General features: G+C 35.2%; 4 protein-coding genes across 9 annotated transcripts in view; 2 read left to right on the top strand and 2 right to left on the bottom strand.

Annotated features, from left to right (window-relative positions):
- Vha100-1 (V-type ATPase subunit a family protein Vha100-1) overlaps positions 1–792 on the bottom strand; it is a 43,897-nt gene extending 43,105 nt beyond the window's left edge. For 5 of the 6 annotated variants that reach the window (XM_081995423.1, XM_081995419.1, XM_081995422.1 and 2 more), the window contains exon 1: positions 519–792. In XM_081995423.1, coding sequence (XP_081851549.1) covers positions 519–635 — 117 coding nt within the window. In that variant the 5' untranslated portion in view covers positions 636–792. The remainder of the gene's footprint in view (positions 1–518) is intronic. The other variant, XM_081995421.1, reaches the window with a different exon arrangement.
- Positions 793–1,773: 981 nt separating this feature from the next.
- qm (geranylgeranyl pyrophosphate synthase quemao) lies at positions 1,774–6,168 on the top strand. Its single transcript, XM_081978494.1, has 7 exons — positions 1,774–2,080; positions 2,152–2,306; positions 4,988–5,132; positions 5,192–5,312; positions 5,374–5,513; positions 5,567–5,669; positions 5,738–6,168. Exons 1-7 carry the CDS (start codon positions 2,012–2,014, stop codon positions 5,929–5,931), a joined length of 927 nt encoding a protein of 308 aa, XP_081834620.1. The 5' UTR covers positions 1,774–2,011; the 3' UTR covers positions 5,932–6,168.
- A 3,713-nt stretch (positions 6,169–9,881) lies between these two features.
- Positions 9,882–13,353, top strand: LOC145725417 (uncharacterized). The gene is made up of 4 exons (XM_081974185.1): positions 9,882–10,077; positions 10,137–10,223; positions 10,840–11,010; positions 13,215–13,353. Exons 1-4 carry the CDS (start codon positions 10,050–10,052, stop codon positions 13,253–13,255), a joined length of 327 nt encoding a protein of 108 aa, XP_081830311.1. The 5' UTR covers positions 9,882–10,049; the 3' UTR covers positions 13,256–13,353.
- A 1,937-nt stretch (positions 13,354–15,290) lies between these two features.
- The window catches only part of Cow (Proteoglycan Cow), a 63,367-nt gene continuing 57,324 nt past the window's right edge, over positions 15,291–21,333 (bottom strand). The window contains exons 3-9 of the mRNA XM_081974176.1: positions 20,739–20,841; positions 20,490–20,630; positions 20,287–20,432; positions 20,008–20,231; positions 19,471–19,954; positions 19,275–19,412; positions 15,291–16,547 (exon numbers count right to left, since the gene is read on the bottom strand). Of these exons, the coding sequence (XP_081830302.1) occupies positions 16,414–16,547; positions 19,275–19,412; positions 19,471–19,954; positions 20,008–20,231; positions 20,287–20,432; positions 20,490–20,630; positions 20,739–20,841 (1,370 nt within the window). The 3' untranslated portion in view covers positions 15,291–16,413. The remainder of the gene's footprint in view (positions 16,548–19,274; positions 19,413–19,470; positions 19,955–20,007; positions 20,232–20,286; positions 20,433–20,489; positions 20,631–20,738; positions 20,842–21,333) is intronic.

Here is a 21,333-nt window from a genome sequence, read left to right as displayed (position 1 = left end):
AAGTGATAATAGGACATGAGACAAAATTTAACCACTTAGCTTAGGTTATCAAATCAGCTGTTTTGTTGAAGTACTTTACAACACATAACCTTTAAATAAAGCACTTTTCAGCTGGAAACTCTTGTTCAGCTACAAGGCAAAAAACATCCAGTAGGGTCATCTGTGACCAATTTTAATATCTAAATTGATCTTATGCCTGTTATATCAGGAAACAAATGTTTAGCCTTTTATAACAGTTTAAGTTAGTTGTAACATATTCATAAACTGAGCTAACTTAACACCAAATTGTGCTTTTATTGTTAATGTTAAATACCTAAACCAATATTTTAACACACTTGACTTTCACAACTAACTGTTTCAATATGTGATTTCTTTTTCACATTACTGTTGATCCCCATAGAAATATTTAAACTTTTAAACACATTGTTGTGTATTCACTTTGCCTTCAGTTATATGGAAAACAATGAGTGATAAAGGAGTGAACCTTGAAATTTAAATAAAACCACAGCACTACTCACATCTCTGAATTGGACTAGGCCCAGTTCCCCCAGCTCGGACACACAAGCGTAGGCCGCCTCGCTCTGCAAGAACAGTTGACACAGGGTCATTTCCGCGCTCCGGAAAAGGGACCCCATTTTGGCGACCCTCTCGAACAACTCCGGCTTAATCTAGGTCGAGAAAAAAGGAGTCGCGACTTTATAGGGCTACTCTATATACGGCGCACTATACAAAAACACATACGACGGCCCCGTTCGCTGTCCTGTTTGACACAAATGAAAACGGCGGCTGCGGCATAGACATTCGATCGGTTATTGACGTACAGTCGTAAGGGGGGCGAGCATGCGCCCCACAAACTTTCTCTTCTTAGCTAGAAAAGGAGCTCTTATAGTTTTTCCCTTTTTGCGGCTTCCAGCCCTAAAATTTGCATTTCAAAACTGCAAAATGTAAGAACCTGAAAGGAAAAGTTTTGACATTTTGAGTTTGTTTTTGTTTTTGAAAATTTAAAGAGCCCCCTTTCAGACGCGCCCTCTATCCGTACTGTAACAAACTACAGTATGACACATATCATATTGTTTGAAAAAACAGATATTTCAGACTAAAATAAATCCATATCCATATTAAAAATTTTGTTTAATTAATAACCAGAGTAATAACACTCATCACTAGAAAAAGAAAAACTCATAATCACTTTAATCACTAGTAATTTAAGACAGATTTAAAACTAAGATCAGAAGGTATCTCTTTCTATTTCACCTGTTCTGGCTGAAAACAACAAACAACAGAGATGAGATATCTAGCCTGTTTGTACTCAGTGTTGCCAAATGTTTTAAATAAATATATTAAAATAATAATTTTGCTAAACGAAAAGTACCGGACGTTATAGGTAAACAATCGTTCTTTAATATAAAAAAATAACTATCAGTTATTGGGTATACACAGAGTGGTCAAACAAAACTCAAAAGAGCATTTTAGGAATTACAAAATATAACATATTAAATCACTAGTGTAAAAGTAAAAATCAAAAGTTTTAAATTGTATAGTTAAAGTAGCAACTGGCAAATATTTCAATCGTTTTAATTCAATTTATTGATAAATATTTGAGTTATTAATTTAACACTTTTAGTATTAAACACAACTTTTTGTTTATAATAAAGAAAGCCTACAAAACCATTTGTTCTGAGAAGAGTAGAATTGGCATCATTGCCTAGTATCAACAAATCCGGTCTTGGAAGGCGGCAACCAACAATACACTACAAGGAATAAAAGTTTGGTTAAGAATTTTGACATTGAAAAATTTTATAATATCAAAAGCAAACCTTCTACTAATGTTTACATACAAATTTAGGTAAAATGTGGTATTAAAATTAGGATGCCTTAGTATTAAATACGCCCCAGTGAGTAATGTCAATATTATTTCCTTAATTATCGCTAGGTAAAGATAATTTAAACAATCAAGTAGCAGGTTTAGTGGTTTTGCGTTTTCTCATTTTAACTGGAATAAAGGTTGAACATGGCAAATAATAAGGAAACGACACCAAATATACCGTACAGTGAGAAAAATGATAAAGAACAAGATGAGGTAAGTGTTCTTATTTACCCTGTAGTAGCACAAAAGTGTGTTGTGTAATTATGGACAATAAACCATTGCAGAAACTACTACAGCCATTCCACTACATCTTGCAAGTTCCAGGTAAAAATATTAGGGCCAAACTGTCCAGGGCTTTCAATTTGTGGCTCCAAATTCCTGATGAAAAGCTTGATGTCATCACCGATATAGTGCAAATATTGCACAATTCCAGTTTGTTGTGAGTTTTTTAGTTATTACTGTACTCATTCACATCCCAATTTTTTTAAACTAGTTTGATCTTTTATTTTTAACTAGATTTTAAATTATAGTATACCTCTATATCCCTGGCTGCACTAATTTGTATTTGAAATTGCTACTAACATTTCTCTCAGCTTGTTTGATAAGTTTGTGTGCTTAAGGTATATTTTAAATCTTCCAGTTAAGTGCCTAATCAATTTTGATGTATTCTAACCTGCCAGGTTAGGTAGGGGATTCCTGGATTTTAATTATCATTTATGTCATTTTATCAGTCTTTCTATCTCTCTCCATTTCTTTTAAACTGCCACTTTTCTTCTGTTTCTCTAAAGATGACAGGTGTCTTTATTTGATATGTGGTAACTTGGTTACTATGAGAGCTAGGAGGTTCATTAAAACGTCAAAATATGGCTCATAATTTTGACCTTCTTTTAACTAAACACAATTTTCTTTCAAAAATCACAAATAACCAAGATTCTGTCCAGGAAATAGAGCAGTGCAAGCAGCTCTGTCACAATTTGACAGTTTCTAACTTGGTTCCTGTGACAGGAGGTTCATTCCAATGGCAAAATGTTACTTAAAACTTTTACTTTCTTTTGTCAAAACCGAGTTTTTATGAAAACAACACTAATAACTGAGAAAAGCAGCCTAGAACACTGTTGTGCAGGCCAAACTTAAATACAAAACTGTAGTATGCTTCCTTTTACAAAGTTTTGTTTCTCATAAACCCCAACTATCTCAAAAAGGCAAAATAATTAGGCAAATTGCTGTAATAAAATTACAATTGCTGTGTATACTCAATTGCACTGATGTTTAAGTCATTTTGTGTTGTATCTTGTTCCATTTCCCTCAAACTGCCACTTTTTTTTTGTTTTTTTAAAGATGACAGGTGTCCTTATTTACTATGACAGCTAAAACTTTTATTCAAACGTCAAAATATAGCCCCTAGTTTCAGCTTTCTTTTATCTTGTTACATATTTTCTGTCAACATTTTGTGGATTGTGCTTGTGGCTCTCAGATTAACACTTTTAAAAACAAAAGTGAGTGAGAGAGAGCTTACCTTTAAAAGTATTATTTATTTAATACTGAGACTGACATTCTGACATTCACTTAAATAACGACAACATTATTGTAATAATATTCTACATATTTCCAACCTTGTGGTTTTTGCAGGAGGGAGTGTAAACAGAGTTACGGAAATTTTGAAATTAAAAATGTTTAGAATGACTTTCTGCACCCACTTAAACCAGGTAAATCACAACTGGCAAAGAGGTAGTTTAAAATTTAGATGATTTATTTTTTGGTTTTTTGAACACCCTGTATATGTTCAACCGTGTTGCGCTGAAAGCTTTTTACTGTTGCTGAAATTCATAAAATGGTGGAGATACTACACATTTTCAAAATTTTGATGCAATATCGAGGGGTAGACCGCCGATATTTTTTTATACACCAAAATGCCTTTTTGCATACAAAATACCTTGTTTCTATTATTGCTCAAAATGCCTCATAGTGATAATGCCTTAAAACTGCTTTGAAATACATCAAATGTCTTTAAATTATTTAAACTGACTCAGGATACCTTCAAATGTTTACACATTTGTAGCATTCTTAAATTTAGTTATAAGTCCCCTGGTATTGAGATAATGATAAATTTTGATGAAATACACCATTGAAATTAATTTTTTTATGGTCACATGACAGTTTTGAGGTTGGATTAAGTAGCATGTCTGCTTTTACAATTTGTACATTACTTTTGACTATTGTCAAAATGTTCTAAGGATTAATGATTCAATAAAAATGACTTCCTCAGGTTACGTGACTGTTTTTCCAAATTTTAAAGACCCAAAAGCTTAAAATTGTTTTTTTTAAAGGTCCCGGACAGTTTTTAGGTTAGGTTAGGTGACAACGTAAAGGTTTTTCCAAATTTTTGACACTTGATTTGACTTTGTGCCGAAGGATTTTCTAAGAGCAGAGGACTGTTAAAAAAAATTTTTTTGTATGGTTGCCTTAAGTTACAGGTTATATTTTGACGTTTGCACGAATCTTCTAACTGTCATAGTACCCAAGTTAGCACGTGTCAAATAAAGACACTTATCATTTAAAAGAAACAGTTGAAAAATAGGTAATTTAAATTTAGAAAGTAGTAAAATTGTAAGAACTACGTCACGTGACTTGATAATTCAATTTTTGAACTTGCAACATTGTCCTGGAGTGGAATCCCCAAGGCAGCCGCGCTAGGGGCAGCCCAAAGACAACTTGGAGAAGAACGATATTAAGTGAAACACGTAAAATGAATAAATCATGACAAAAAGTCAAAATGCTTGCCAGAAATAGAGTCCGGTGGAGAAATTTTGTTGAGGCCCTATATTCCGCCATGGAATGATGGGAATATTGATTGATTGATTGAACATTTTGAAATATTGTTATGTATTTATATGCGAATGTTAAGTGAGTTAACTAATCACAATTTTATTTATGTAATTTTTCCCTTTTGATTCTAACTTCTTCAATCATTGTTTTGTGAATAAGTACTAGAAGTAGATATAGTTGGATCCGAAATGATACGGTGTGTTTCAATTGAAAAAGTACAAACTACAACCAAAAGAACATTATTAGTGTTTGGACTGAACAACTGAATATCTTAACTTGTTTTCTTTTCTGTAGACTGGATGACATTCAAGACAATTCAATATTGAGACGTGGCATTCCTGTAGCGCATTCAATATACGGCATTGCGAGCACAATAAATGCGGCTAACTACGCTTCTTTTATTGCCTTGGAAAGAGTTTCAAAACTGCAACACCCTGAGGTATCTCTCATCACTTTTGTTGCCAAATTTAGAGCAATTTTACTAGTTCAACTTTCCAGGCAACGTCCATTGTTCTAGAACAAATTTTAGAACTGTATCGGGGCCAAGGTATGGAAATCTATTGGAGAGACAATTTCACTTGTCCTACTGAGGAGGATTATAAACAAATGGTTGTTCGAAGTAATACACATTTAAAAAGTGGTTTGTTTGATTGTTTAATGTTTAAAAATTGTGTATACAGAAACAGGGGGATTGTTTATGCTGGCCATTAGGTTGATGCAACTTTTTAGTAACAATACCAAAAACTTTACAAACATAGCCGCCATTTTAGGGTTGTACTTTCAAATCCGAGATGACTATATCAATCTAACTTCCAAAGATGTGAGGGTGTTGAATATTTTAAGACTTGCACAGTAACAATATGTTCGTTGTAGTATATGCTTCATAAAAGCTTTTGCGAGGACTTAACTGAAGGAAAATTTAGTTTTCCAATCATTCACGCTATCCACAGTCATCCGGATGATAACCAAATAATGCGTATCCTTTTTTTGTTGGTAAACAAAGTAATATACGTTCAAGTTTGATGTTCCTTAATAAGTAAACAGATATTTTACGACAGCGTACTAAAGATGTGGAAGTAAAAAAGTACTGTGTTGCCCTGCTGGATAAATACGGCAGTTTTGAGTACACAAGAAAAACTCTAAAAGAATTGGAAACAGAAGCTCGACAGGAAATTGAGAAGCTTGGCGCTAATCAGTTTATGGAAGAATTTATTAACTCGCTGTCAAATTTTGAATAATAATAAGTGTTTTTGTTAAAGAGCAAACTATCTGTGACTTTTATTGTAAATAGTTTGTATTTTTATATAATATAAAACAGAAAGCAATAAGGAATTTTAGGAAAAAAGGAAGCCAAATATTTTTTAAGGGTGGAGGAGAAAGTGCCATTGTACTTTATATGCTATAATTTTAAAGACTTTGTAAAGCCTTAATTTTTGTCAATGTTTCTGTTTAATATACACTCACCTCTGTTATTATATTGTATTTTATTTATTCCTTTGTTTTCACATTTCAGTATTTATGTATTATTCAGTAACTGAGATTAGTTGTTGCTGTTGATTTGATGGTTGATTTGCAAATGTAAATAAAATGTATTAAATGCATTCCGGTTTAAAAGTAACATGCAATTCAACCTTCAATTTCAGTGTAACATTGTCACGATTAGGGGTGCGTAGTGAGGGATGGTAGAGAAACAACTCAGGTCACAGGTAAGCCTCACATAGGGTTCTAACGGTCCCTTCAAGAGAACCCTTCTCTTTTCAGCCTGGAATCCGAAGAGGGTAGCGAGCCGTCTCCCCACTTCAAGTTAGAGACTTGTTCGCCGACCGACCCGGAGACCAGTGTCCTCCCCCTGGGGATGACCCCAGAGTTTGGTGGTTTAGTCGAGCTACGGTGCATCTTTTATACTCGTCAGCGACCTCATTATGCTAACCTTGCTGACTATGCTGGTTACTGGGTGTGCACCGTAACTACTAACACGGGTGTGACATCTCCCCCTTCCAACAAAATGTTCGCCCCAAACACTAAAAGTCTATGTTTACAAGAGCAAGTTACTTGTCTATTAATTCTTACTTTATAAAGCAGGTGGGGGTGTACTTTATTCAAATCAACAATTATTACTTCTTAAACAGATGTTACTTATTTGCTAGAAAAGGTGTGGGAAAAGCTTTATTGAAAAAATATCTTATCTTAAAAACTACTTCTCGATTTTTAGACATTGCCATGTTTGCATACTCAAAAAACAATTATTCCTTTTATTGGGGGTCACCTTTCAACCTTGTTGTTGCGTCCATCTTCTTGCCTTCTAATTTAAGCAAAATTCACGTAAATTGTTCCCTGCATCGGGCACCATCTTCTAGTACCTTCTCTCGGCACTGCATGGTCTAAGCAAATGCAAATTTGGTCCATTGCGTGCTCTTTTTTTAACACACGTTCCTTTGGAGTACTATATTTCTTCATTTCTAAGCCCTTCTGGAGAACCTTCTTCAGCCCGTCATTTAAGGGACTGGGTGCATGCGGGTGTAGAACCGTCGCTGCGGGACCCATCCGAAGTTGGTGACTTCTCCAAGGCTTGCTCCCCTTGTTCTCGCTTCTTTAATTAGGTCAATTTGCCGATAGACGCAACGAGGTCATCCAATAACAGACATAACATGTATTCGCATCTGACCTTATTATAAACAAAACACCTGATACATGCGCGATTTTGCTACCTCAGCAAAGTACCTAAGTCGGGAATGGCGTTACCGGCCTAGGAATCGAGATATTGCATTAACTATACATATACTTATTTTATGAAACCTAGTTATCAAAAATGTACTTTTATCTTACCCAATATAATACAAAACTAATATGTGCTTCTATGCACTAACATCCTACAGGCCGCTCTTGACATTGCCTTACTCAGTTCAAGCAACTGATGTGGACCTGCAGGACACTGGCCTTTTGAAACTCGTCTTGATTCTTTCGGGGTGTGCTTGGTCTGGTGGGCATTGTTGTGGCGTCTTTGTTTTCTGATTTGTCGCTTTTCCTCTCTTCTTTCTTCTCTGTTATTCCTTCATTTTTTCTGTGCCCTAACTGGCTTCAATTTGCTGTCTGGCTCTATTGACCTCAGATTGTACCCTTTAGTCATTCCCTTTACTCCTGAGCCTTCAGTGGCTTGGATTACGAGGGTGCGTCTCAATATGAAGATTAGTAAACGGGGATTAAACGTAGCGCCTCCACCATGTCACGTTTAGAGGTGCGTAGTGAGGGATGGTAGAGAAACAACTCAGATCACAGGTAAGCCTCGTTTATTATAAAATAATTTAAATAGACAATAAAGAGGGGTTATTCTTACCCCCAGATAAGAAGGGCTACTAACGCCGTACTCAACGACGTATTCATGAAAAACACGAGGAGGATGTGTCAAGTTTAGCCCTTCAGCTACACCGTAAAGGGTGGCGACGCAGCTTCAAGCACTGTGTTCTTGTACGGTGTGAACAAAGGACCTAGTAGTCAAGTGATAGAGAGCTAGAGAACCCTTCTCTTTTCAGCCTGGGATTCTAAGAGGGTAGCGAGCCGTCCCACCAGTTTAAGTTAGAGACTGCTCGCCGACCGACCCGGAGACCAGTGACCTCCCCCTGGGGATGACCCCAGAGTTCGGTCGGTTCGGTATAAAAGATGCACCATAGTCAAGCTACAGTGCATCTTTTATACTCGTCAGCGGCCTCATTATGCTAACCTTGCTGACTATGCTGGTTCCTGGATGTGCACCGTAACTACTAACACGGGTGTGACAATATAAATGGTTAATGTGTAACGTTGACTCAACTTTAATTAAGAAACATAACACGTAGAAATTCGACATATGAGTAAGTAAATGTTGAATTTTAGTTTATTTTAGAGAAACACGTTATAAAATAAGGTTATTATGTAACGTTGATTTGACGTTATATGGTGAGGGTTTTCTGTTCAACGTAAATTCAACTAAAAAACCACAACCAAAAATCACCGCATAACGTTATAACCAGAGATGTAAAGGCGGTAATTTTCGGGTCGGAAAATTTCTATTTTTGGAAATTTACCGGAAAATTACTTCAGGCTTAAATGAAAATTTCCCTTAATAGGGAAAACAACTTAAAAACTTATCATGCATTGTAATGAGATAATTTAAGACATCTATGATTAAAAGTACATTAAACTTTATTTGAATTGATATTGGATTGTTGTACAATTAATTAAAAAATGAATTATTTTTGAATTTACAGATTCTCCAATTTTCTGGGGAAAATTACCGGTTTGTATACCTAACCTCAACACTTTTCAAAATAATACGAATTTAAAAAAAAAAATTGTTTATAAAGTTATATCCTTTCTGGACAGCACATTCCCGGTATGAAGGCTTTAATCTTTCGGTAGCGTGACATTTATACTGTATATGGTATACAGAGTGATCAAAAGACAATTCTAAGGTTTGGTTTTCACAAATTGGTATATTGAACCACCCTGTAACTGTCAAAATAACAGAGTTATGGGCTGTCACAGTAAAAACTGTCAAAATCAAACCACTCAGTTTTAACAGTAAATAACTCAGTTATTCGACGTTTTAGGTAAAAACGCTAAACAGGGTGGTCAAAAGAGAATTTCAAGGGCTACAAGTTGGTATATTCAATCACCCTATAATTGTCAAAATAACCGAGTTATTGACAATACAGTGGAGTCTCATCAAGAGATCTCAGGAACGTTTCAGGTTAGAGGGCTGAAGTTTTAATGCACAAAATTGTCCATAACTCGCTTATTTAAAACCTTCATCAAAAAATCAATTCATTTCAAATCAAATCAATCATATTTATGTATACGTCTCAGAATTTCAATATCTACATTATAATTTAATTATTCTACTAATTTAAAAGTTTAAATAAGCAATTATTGCAAACCAGTTAACATTGTGTTATAGTCACCTACATTGTAAAATATAATTAGCCAAGACAAAAAAATGTATATTCCAAGAAAATATACAAGAGTAACTAAATGATCCTTCATTTTACGGAAATCACTGAAAAACAAAGATTGATTTGGTACAGTTTAAATTTAAATTACCGATAACAATAACGTTGGGGAATTTTGTTATTATTATTTACGAATGACCTACGCCTTTACTCTTAAACGACCGTATGTAAATGATATTGATAATAATTTATCTACTTTAGTACTGTGTCGGAATATTCAATGCCGGTCTTTCCCACTGCAATCTTGGAAATTTAGTTTTTTTTTTAGATATAAATCTGAAAAAGGTCTGTCAAGTTTTAAAAGGTTTTACACTGGCGAAGTCACTGCTTAACAGACCGGTTTAGTGACCAGAACCTGAAATTGTAGTAAAATGTTGTGCAAAGTGTTTCTTGCTGCTGGTAAGTGAGTTAAAACTTAGAAGATTGTTATAGTATCAAAGTCGTTTTTTGTTTTTTAGTGTTGCTAGTTGGTTTAGTGAGTTTGGTTGTTAGCCAAGGTGATTTAAATGGGTTTTTAATCCCAAATCAAGGAAATGACAGTCAAGGTAATTATTTTACACATTTTTTAATAGGAAATATTTCAAATTGTTGTTGCGTTTGTTTAAAAACTCACTTCCAAGAGTGACAGTTTTTAAATAATAGATAAATCTTATAGTATACTGCAGTACCTCTGGGTGTATTAATAAAACTAACATTTATCTTAATATCTAATCTCTTTCTCCTCAGCTAATTTAAAAAAAAATCTATCTCTAATCTGGTTGAGAGAAAAATTGGTTGAGATGCAATTTAAAAAAAAAATAAATATCTGGATAATAACAGATTCTAATAATTAATTTTCTCAGATCGGAAAATTTAAAAAAAAAACATTCCAGTTCTGGAAATCCGAAAAGAACTAATACCGATCGGCTGTCATATAAAATATAAATGAATTGATAACCGGGGGTGGATGGGAACGCCAAGACAGTGCTTTTAAACGGAATGATACTAACCCCGTTGCCATTAATCACTTGGGAGCTATAATGCGGGAAGCTGGATGAAGGACAATTTATCACCTTCAATTTTTATAATGTTATCAGCACCGAGCGGAAAACTGAATCTTTGAGGCGAATTTTATAGATTGATGCTAAGAAAAATGTGCATGAGCGAATTTTTTCTTTTTAGGTGGAACTGCCGTGGATAATTCCGGGACAACCACCACCACTCCTTCACCCGCTTTCAGATCTTGTGTGAGTAATTGCCCCACTATCAATAATTACAATCCGGTTTGCGGGAGTAATGGAGTGACGTATGATAATCAGTACAAGTTGGAATGTGCCAGAAGATGTGGGTTACGTAAGTGCTTTTATTTTCTCTAGTGGTGTATCTGTTACCAAATAATCATCCATTTTACTGGATTTGACTGTCGCGGTTGTAAAGTATGTGGAGGTGCATTATTTTGTTGAAAATATAAATTTCAGACATTTAATTAAGGTTCCAACAATTCCACCGTCAGTAAACTTAATAAGTTTTTTCCTAAAAATGCAAAATGATCAAACAACTCTTGAAATACAAGATCGCTCATAGATTGGATATCAAATGGCCAGCACGTTCTCCTGATTTGCCACCGTTAGATTTCTTGATCTGGGAACATCTCAAATCAAAAATGTATGCTACACCTAACCTAATCTAAACGTCAAATGATCGTACAGTAATGTGATCAACGTCCATCCCAGATTTTGTACTACTGTATGATGGAAGTTAATGGTGAACATTTTCAGGATTTGATAGCCTAGAAGATCTTGTTTGATTTTTCGAAAACGATTAAAGATGTTACATGGAAAATGCTTGCAACTTCAAGAACAGCTCTAAAAAGATACATTTCTATTTGAAAAACTTGGCTGTATTAACTTTTGTTGGAAAACCTTGTATAATAGACTCCCTCGAAAATAAACTTGACGTGTCCGAGGGTTTTTCGAAATAATCTACTAGGATTCTAAAAGCGTCCCTGGTTCCTTATAGATGGGCCACTCTGTATATGTTTTTTCTACTACCTACTGGTCTTCCTTCTCAAATATTGATTTCAATAAATCTTGACGACTTTAAATAGAGTTGGAACTAAATGTTCTACAAGATGCAACCCATGTAGAGCTCGAATCAGCTAAGAAAAGGCCACAGGCGTCATCAAACGATGATGTCACGATCTCTGTACGTCTCGCTTTAAATATTGCTGCTCTCGTTACTTTCCAAGTTGTTGCAGCCAGTCAGTGGCGTGCTATTATTTTATCAGTAAAATGAAACGTTTTCGTCGTTTTTAATAAAGAAAATAAAAGACAAAACTGACAAGACTGTTTTTCAAAGGAATGGAAACTCCTTCTGCTTCTTTCTTCATAAATTGTAAGACGTTACTGACGATTTCACGGCCTTGGCTGTGTATGATAACACCTTTCTTTCCAACTTTTTTGGAAGAGATTATGACAAATAACGTTTTTCATTCATAACACTGTGTGAACTTCAACTGCGACCATCAACAATACAACCAAAACACCGGACTAAAACGGAACCTAACCTAACCCCCTAAGTCTCCCTGTCCGCCACTACATTTTTTTAAACTTGGCAACACCGTTTAGAGTGCCGGCTAGTAAAAGCATATAAAAAGGTCCATCTGTCCCTGGCCGCTGCCGCATCTGTTTTAATTGTGTCCAAGTAAAAACCGTACTACGTTGCCAAGTGGCTTTTTGACCGCTTAACAATTTATTTTCGGGAATATTTTAATAGGACGCCTCTGATTATATCTAATGCGACGGCAACTGTAGAAGGAGAAAGAAATAGTTTTAAAAACTGCGTCATTGATGATGCGGTGGCCTTTTCTCATCTGATTCGAGCTCTAATTGCAGCAAATAATTCAAAATACTGAAATGAAAAGAACATAATTTCATTGGTTGAAAATGGTGAGGTTTTGTTTTTTGTTTATCAATCTCAATCCTCTGACCGGTTTCGCCGTATTACGGCTCATCAGAGAGGCTATAGGGCTTGATAACCAAAGAACAAAACTTTCGTTCCAGTATAGTCAACTGGATGCCAGAAATGATAGTTGTGTACAACATCTGGTGACATCTGTACTCAACTCTATGAGTTAGAAAGTACAGATGGCGTTCCAAAATCTAGGAACAGCACCATTAATGCCGCATCATTCGGTAAACACCGATCTGATTCCAGTTGACTATACTGGAACGAAGGTTTTGTTCTTTGGTTATCAAGCCCTATAGCCTCTCGGATGAGCCGTAATACGGCGAAACCGGTCAGAGGATTGGGATTGATAAACAAAAAACAAAACCTCACCATTTTCAACCAATCAGATCGGTGTTTACCGAATGATGCGGCATTAATGGTGCTGTTCCTAGATTTTGGAACGCCATCTGTACTTTCTAACTCATAGAGTTGAGTACAGATGTCACCAGATGTTGCACACAACTAACATAATTTCAGTTACCATTTATTTAACCAGTTACTACGTTTCTTTTACATTTTTAACTGCAATAATTTTTCTCATTTTACAGAAGTGACAGTGGTGCGCGGTGGTACTTGTGCACCTTTATAGAAGACGTTATATGGAGAAAATGGGAAGACTGAGTCTATATTAACAATTTTGTACTATTAATTTTTAATAATAACAATAAACTTTTTATATACTTTAAATGCGGGTTTCCTTTGTAAAATACAAACTACACGTAATAAGTGATATAATAAACTGACAAATGATCTAAAATCAAAAATTTTAGAAAGTCCTGAAGAGTATCCAGTTTTTTACAGGACATCAACGAACGCAAATGTCTGATTCCATATGGATGATAACGTTTTTTTCACTTTTACATTTAAGTATTTATTCCTCTCTACATACACAAATTCATTGAGCTAGAAGCATTACTCAAAAATGTTTTATTTATTATCAAATCTTTTGCCAACTACAAAGTTTCCATTGTTCTGCGATAAAAAAGTAATAAATCCAAGAGAAGAAATCTTATGCCAAAACAGGGATGGAACAAATAATAGAACGGCTGGCAATGCATTATTATAGGAAATATTTTGGAAACATAACAGTGTTTTCAACGAAATAGACACATTTGTTATGTTTATCTAAAACTGTTATTAATAAAAGTTGCTAAAGAATGTAACCAATTTTTTTTCGTAAAAATATTAATGGTATAATTTTTGTACTTACTTTTTTCCTTTTTGTACTAAAAAGCAGTTTTAATGAACATCAAAGATAATAAAACAATTATTAGGAACAATCCAAATTCGACGCTCCTCTTAACTTAACAATACAAAACGTTTATCATGAGAGAGAGAGACATTGATGTTTGGTTAACATCAACCTCAAGACTGAGGCTCTAACAATACTCAATATGATTTACAGGTGTAGTAAAACAGAAACCGATCATAGGACCATCCTGTAACGGACAGAGAAAGATCGATAATTGCGGGAGCGAGACAAAGACAGAAACCCTAAAAAAAGTCAAAGTAGGCAAAAGTTTTGTTGCGATGTTGCCAAACGCTATTTTGAATCCGTCGATTAGATTATTTGCAACACCATTAAAACATTCTAAATCGCTTCCATTTCTTTGAATAATCTCTACAGTTTTACTTGGTTTAGTTAGGTTTCTGGGCACAATTGTTTAAAATGTTGAATAAAATTATTTGTTTTTCGTTCAGCATTATAGGTACGTTGCGACAACTTTCTAATTTACTAGTATTATTGGATCTGTCAAATATAAAGACCCCACTCTTATTAGTCCCTGACATTTTTGCTCTTTTGCTAAAATGTCTCACACTCTCCCAGAAAACTTAAAAGCCAAGCCAGTCGGTGTTTACCATTTTCTGCTTTGTTTCATTTTGAAGTTAGAGTTTATTTACTTTTGACAAATGAAATTAACGTACTAGAGAGTTATCGAAACTAAACAGCTAAACAAATATTCATTCATTTTATTTAAAAATAAATGCAGAAAATAGATAAAACAGTAAAAACCTTTTCATCGAAATAAATAGGAATGGCCCAATAGTCCAATAGCAAAATTAATATAATTAATCCAGTCAGAATTCAGATCTGACAACATTGTCACAAAGTTTTTGCCTACTAGACTTTTTATTGGGTTTTCTGTCTTTTTCTCGGGCATGCAATTATCAATCATGTTTCTCTGTCCGTTACACGGTTTTCCTATGGTCGGTTTTTCTTTTACCACGTCTGTATATGAATACTGATGATGATAAACACAATATAAATCTATGAACATTTATAAAATATTAAACCACTGGAATCTGGATAACTAAGCTGCAATTATTAAGTAATCTAATTTACTTAATCCTTCAAATATCCTTTCAAATTATGTTTAGATTTGTTTGTAGTTTATTTTACCATTTCAGCATGAAATAGTAAAATTTGCTTTGTGTTGTGTCTCTTCTGAATGGCAATCAGAAGCTTGGTAAGTCATTTTGTAATGTAGGACCTACAAGATTGATATCAAAGTATGAGGTCCTATGGTTATTAACAATTAAGAGTAAAACTTCACTTGTGATACACACACTTACCTTCACTTTGCAAGCTTCTCAATAAAGGACAATAATAAAAACAGCAAAAGTTAAAATTATTATTTCTAACTTTATTAAATATGTTAAAAACATACAATAAATACATTGTCTGGAGGTGTATGTGCTTATAACTAATGCATTCTCGAAACAAACGATAACATAAAAATTGATTTCCTAAAAATAGCTATCATGGTGGAATGGTTATTTTCGTATATGACACGCAAGAATAATTATTTTTATCTTTTGTTTTTCTACATCACCTACTCAACCAATCCGTAAAAGAAAATTGTGGAAAAACCAACTAAAGTTCAGCCTAAAGTGCGATTTTGCTTGTTTCTCATACTATTATGCATGTATATACGAGAGACACGAGTAATAAAAATTTGTTATAGATATATAGGAGACGGCACAATAACATTAAAGCTTTAGCACGTTCAGATATTCTTCTAATATAATCGGTACGATGCGTAAAAATATTATATCCTCCCTACACAACTAAAACCCTATACTGGTTTCAACTAATAATATTGCATCAAAGTAACGGGTTATATTTTTTTATCACTTTCCTCTAACACAACAAAATAAGTACAAAAGTACGTTTATTTTAGGGACGGATACTAGAATCCATACGTCCATGCTGCCACGTTTAAGAGTCAGTTATACATGGTCCCAGTTTAACTATAACCTGTACAACTGAACCTAAAAGCGCTCCAAAAATATAGCGCTGGATTCCAAAAGACAATCTAGAATGAACGCCCCAGATTCTAGTATCTGCTACAGGCATTACAATATATTATACACTACTAAATGGAATGTATTTACATCGAATTATTAGAGTTCCCTTAATTTGCGATTAATTATTAGTAATTAGTTACATTATGCACTGGAAACGCGTCAATAATAATGGAAAGATGCGTGAATTGATGATTATTAATTGGTTATTTTTTGTTAGGCCCGTTTGCTTCATTTTCTAATAAAAAACTAAAAATTAGGCCTCAACTGGAGGTTTATTGTACTGGAAACACTGAAGCGGGTATTGCACAACGGCCCGAAGCTTTCATTGGCTCTAATCAAAATTGATCTTTGATGAACAGGGAAAATGGTTGAGAGGAGAGTTGTTGATCCTCAAATTTGCCCATTACAGATTTTTAGATTTTTTTTTAATTGATTTAATTAGTAATCGTTGGGATGATCTGCACTGCCTTCGACGTCTTGGTCGTCGTCTTCGTCATCGCTGCTCGTGTCCACGCTGTTGCTTTGACGCGTTTCTGGTTTGATTGGTATGGCGTTACTCGAAATGATGTTGTCTATCAAATAAATATATTCATTTATTAGTTTGGCTATATCATCGGTAAGATATTTAAGTTCAGTTACTATTGTGATACAACAAATCCCCCCCGAATAAGAAGCTGAAGTCGTCATTAAAGCTCTTAAAAGTATCAGACAAAGACCTATCAACAAAAAGAGGAAGAAGAAGAACGGCAAGAAGACTGAAGTTTCTGAAGTGGAGATAAAAGTCCGCTGAGGAAGATCCAAGCCCTTCGTCACCCAAAGACTAAGGAACAGAAAACGCCGGTGAATCTCAGACAACAAATCCAGCACCAGAAGGCAAAAATGACTAGGAGAGAAGTAACAATAACACCGTCTATCACCCAAGATTACTGGAGCCTGACTAAAGTCCTGAATGACTCAATAAGAAAATACCACATGTACTCGCCAGAGGACAAAGTCTCCATCAAATCAAAGCAAAGGAGCGTCCCAATCAATATCAAAACTGATGACTTAGCAAAAGATCTGGAATCCCAAGGACTAAAAGCCATCTCAGTACACCGGATGATGCGCAGATTAGAAAAAAAAAACCAATGCCTCTGATGCTGTTAAAAGTCAAGAGAGAAAACAAGAAGACAAGGTGCTGTCAAATCATCGCAAATAGATTAAACGCGAAACTAGACCTTTATCAACTAAAGAAACAGGCTGGGTTTCAACCAAGTTATGGCACGAAGGTCCCGAAGAATCTTATAGAATAGTCCATTGAATACAATAAACCACTGCATCTGATATTCGTGTACTACGAAAAAGCCTTTCACACTATAAACCAGAATCAATCTAAAGTCCCTTTCCAATTGTAGAATAGATCGTCGGTATACCTTCGTAATAGAATCTATCTAAAAATGCTACAACTAACGTAAATCTCCAGGAGACAACAAATAAACTTAAAATAAATAAACTGTTTGAGCATATGTTTAAATCTCTGTAAGTTTGGAAGATCTAGTACTAAACATAAACAGTGAATGGTTAACACATTTAAGATTTGCAGGTGACAGTTCTAATATCAGATCGCCTCGGTCATTGCCACTATCACAAACACTACATTTCGATAAACTCTACTCCCCATAAGACCACAAAGTTACTAGTTACTAGTAACTAATGATCAACGTTGTACTCGGTGAACCAGTATACATAGTTGACATCCAAGTAGCAGAAATTACCTCATACAAGTATCCTGGCCACGAAATCCGTATAAGCAGAGATAAACTTGGGAATTACTTAGGCGAGTAGGATTGACTTGGGCTGTATTAAAGTCCAATTTACCACTTATCTGAAGAGAAAGCTTTTCAATGCGTTCTGCCTGTCTTAACTTTATGATGCTGAGACTTTGACTTAATCAAAAAAGCTGTTTAATGGAAAGGTTAATGCTGGGACTGACCTTCAGAGATCACATCACAAACGCTGAGCTACGCACCAGAGTGATTGAGGCAGTAGAAAGATTAGCAATCCTAAAGTGGAAATTGGGCGGGATAAATTACGAGAATGCGGGACAACCGATGATCCAAGAGGATCAGGTTTAGGTAAAAAAGCAACAAATTGGTTAAAGGAGACACAAAATAAAAGAATGTGGAAGCAATCAGGGGAGGATTATGTCCAGCAGTGAACGAATATGAGCTGATTGATGACTGTTGTTCAAAGCTAAATTTAATAATGGATCTAAATATGCGACCACTAAACTCATATTAAGTGCTTCCTATAGATGGTACCCTAATAGTATATTATTGTTGTCAGGAGAATTTCCTTCACAGGATGAATTAGATTATGAAGCAACAAAAATCACCAGACATCAAACAGGGAAGGACAAATTTCGAAACAGCAAAGTTTACCACTCGACAATTTGGTCCAAAAATATGTTTTCCAAGACCAAATTGAATTGTGAGTACTATTCTGGAAACTGCACTTCAATAAAATTTAGAGAAAATGGTAGTTTTATGATATGTTTCTTTAAATCTGTGCAATTAGCAGCTGCATTCTGAATAATTGTGGTCTCTCGCAAAATGTCCGTAATTCTAACCGTTTCCGATATATATTTTTGGAAATTGTATCCAAATTTTGAAAATATTGTATCTCCGCCATTTCAAGGGTTTCAGCGACTGTAAGAAGCTCAAAATGTTCGTCTTGAACTGCTAAGTCTTAAACATATACAGGGTGTTCAAAAAAGAAAAAAGAAAACAAAGCAGCTTTATGAGACGTCAAAAAATTGGATAACCAAATAAAGTTCCTATCTAATATCACATGGTACAGCATGTAAACGAGCGAAAAAGTACTCGCTTACGTTTTTTTTAGAATATTAGAAAGTACGTCAAATGTTTTCCAAGGTCTAAAGCAAAGGCAGGTACAATAATTCAGTACAAATTGAGTAGAAGCTGCTTGTTCCACCTGATAGTATGTAGAAAGTCTGGAAAAGAAAGCTTTGAATAGACAGAAAATAATCACTAAAGTTATAAAAGCATTAACGATGTGCAGAAATCCAGCAAGAAAACCTGCTTAAAACTGTGTAGGAGGTAATATTCCGAAGTAAAGGCACACTTCCATTACAGTTTCAATATTTTTCCAGAAAACTTCCTAACAAAGTACAGAGTTGATGTACATCCCACACAAACAAACAACAATATACTGAAATGGAGAGGTAAATTTCCAAATTACTTTTAAATATTGACTAAATTCACAGCAAAGTATAATAACTATTATAAGAAATTACTCACCGCAATTAGGTTTAGAATGCGTACGCGTATTTGCAAACTCCACTCCATGTTTATCCACGCACCAGCACATTCCTATAGCGTTATGACACTGAATTGGTTTGTAGTAACCTTGGTTGTCGCATTCTGGTACATAAACACCTGAAACCAACCCTCCTCAATCCAAAACCAACTCAACCATCCCCCAAAACACCCTCACCCAACAAATCGGTAGTGATTTTACGTCTTACAGCAGCGCACGGCCTCTCAGCTCTCTGGAAACACTTGCACCACTCGGACGGCGTCACCACCAGGTCTTTGTCCAGGTCGCACTGTTGAAGGAACGGTTTCAAGCACACTTCTCCTTGATCGTGCTCCAAGTCGTAGAGTTCTTGAAGCGACAGCATGGAGTCGGAGTTTTCGTCCAGGTGCTGGAACATCCATCTCACTTCACCTTTGCAGGCTTGCGGGAAGTGATCTTTGGATTTGTTTCTTGGACGTCGTCTCTTGGAAGAATCGGCCATTACGACGGAAAACCAGTCTAGAAGGCGATTGCCCATGGCTTGTAATGCAGTTGGAGAGCATTGTTTTTGAAGCGGAAGGGCTGAGTCCAGGCCGTTGATTGCGTTACTGTAGGCTTTATCATCTGTCACTTCATTGTATCCTCTTAGTTTGTCTTTGTCTTCTCCGTAGAGGTAGTTGTCCTGCATGAGTTGTAGTATTTCAATAAAGGTTTACCAAGTATCATTATAATTACCTTGTTGTATTTGGTGTACTTAATGTACTTGTAGTGTTTGTTGTCGTATTTAATATCCTGAGGGACAAAGGAGTAAAGGTCTTTCTTGATTGACGGTTTCTCAAGAGGAGATCCGCTGATTGATCCTCCTGAACCACTTTTGTCCAGAGTGGCCTTGTATTTGTTCATAAAGTTGTTCAACCTGTCAGTTTGCCTCTGCTTTTTTCTCAACTTACTGTCAGATTCTGGAAAAATTGCAAAATTACTATTAAGAAACTTTAAAAGTACAGACTCAATTACCTTTACAAGGGCAGAATCCTTTACAAGATACTTTAATAACGGTATGGTGAATGCAATTGTGGTAGTCTAATCTGCAGATGGAGCTGTAGGTGCGATTGTCAGATCCGCAAAGGAAAAGAGGCTTAACTACTGGACATGGACGGCAACTGCTTCAAAATTAACTTATTAGTAACTCGCAAAAAGTTATCAGAAAAAGAACATACACGCTAGAATCACTTATATCATCCGAAGACTCATCATCAGTGTCATCTTCACTGTCATAGAAAACATCATCTTCTTCATCGTCATCCTTATTAGACTTGTTGTCATCGGATTTAGTGCTTGACTTAGGCACCACAATATCCCTGTCACAACAACCTACTTAGTCACCCCGAAACCGCAATAAGCAAAAGAATTCAGAGACAAATTTCTAACGAGGAAATGCCCTGTACAACTGCAATAAATTTCCTTACCCATTTTTCTTTAATTCTTTCCTAGAAACGCACACTGCAGTAAACGAGTCTTCCAGCAAACATATTTCTTTCTTCTTACAGTTCAATGGACGGCATAAATCACCTGAAAATAATAATGGAAAGTTGCATTTGCCGATATATTACGTATTTTTGTTTACGAACGAAACGGGGGGAAAAGTAATCACTTTATATTGTTGGAGTTGGAATCTTTTTATTTTTACGTAAAGTTTGTACTATTCGTTATGTGGTATAGCTGTTTAGGTTTGATCCAGATAGATGGAAGAAAGGTAATGGTCAATGAAGATAATTTTTAAATTAACAGAAAGGAAAGAGAATAAAAAAATTTGAAAGTTATTTGCAACTGCAATTTTCTGTAGAAGATAATGACAACTTTAACTGTAAATATTTTAGAAACGATACACTTTTTTAATACATCATATAAGTAGGCCATTATGTAGGACTTGATAAGCAAAACTATAATGGATTATACAGCATACAGGGTAATTCAAGTATCCTTGAATACTGTCAAAAATGCATGCAAAGCAGTTACAGCAAAACGGACACAAGAATCGTGTTCTTCGTGCTAAAATTAGTT

Source organism: Ips typographus, linkage group LG1 (genome assembly GCF_016097725.1).
Source record: "Ips typographus isolate SLU linkage group LG1, UJ_Ityp_2.0, whole genome shotgun sequence".
NCBI lineage: Eukaryota > Metazoa > Arthropoda > Insecta > Coleoptera > Curculionidae > Ips > Ips typographus.
This window is presented reverse-complemented; position numbering and strand designations above follow the sequence as displayed.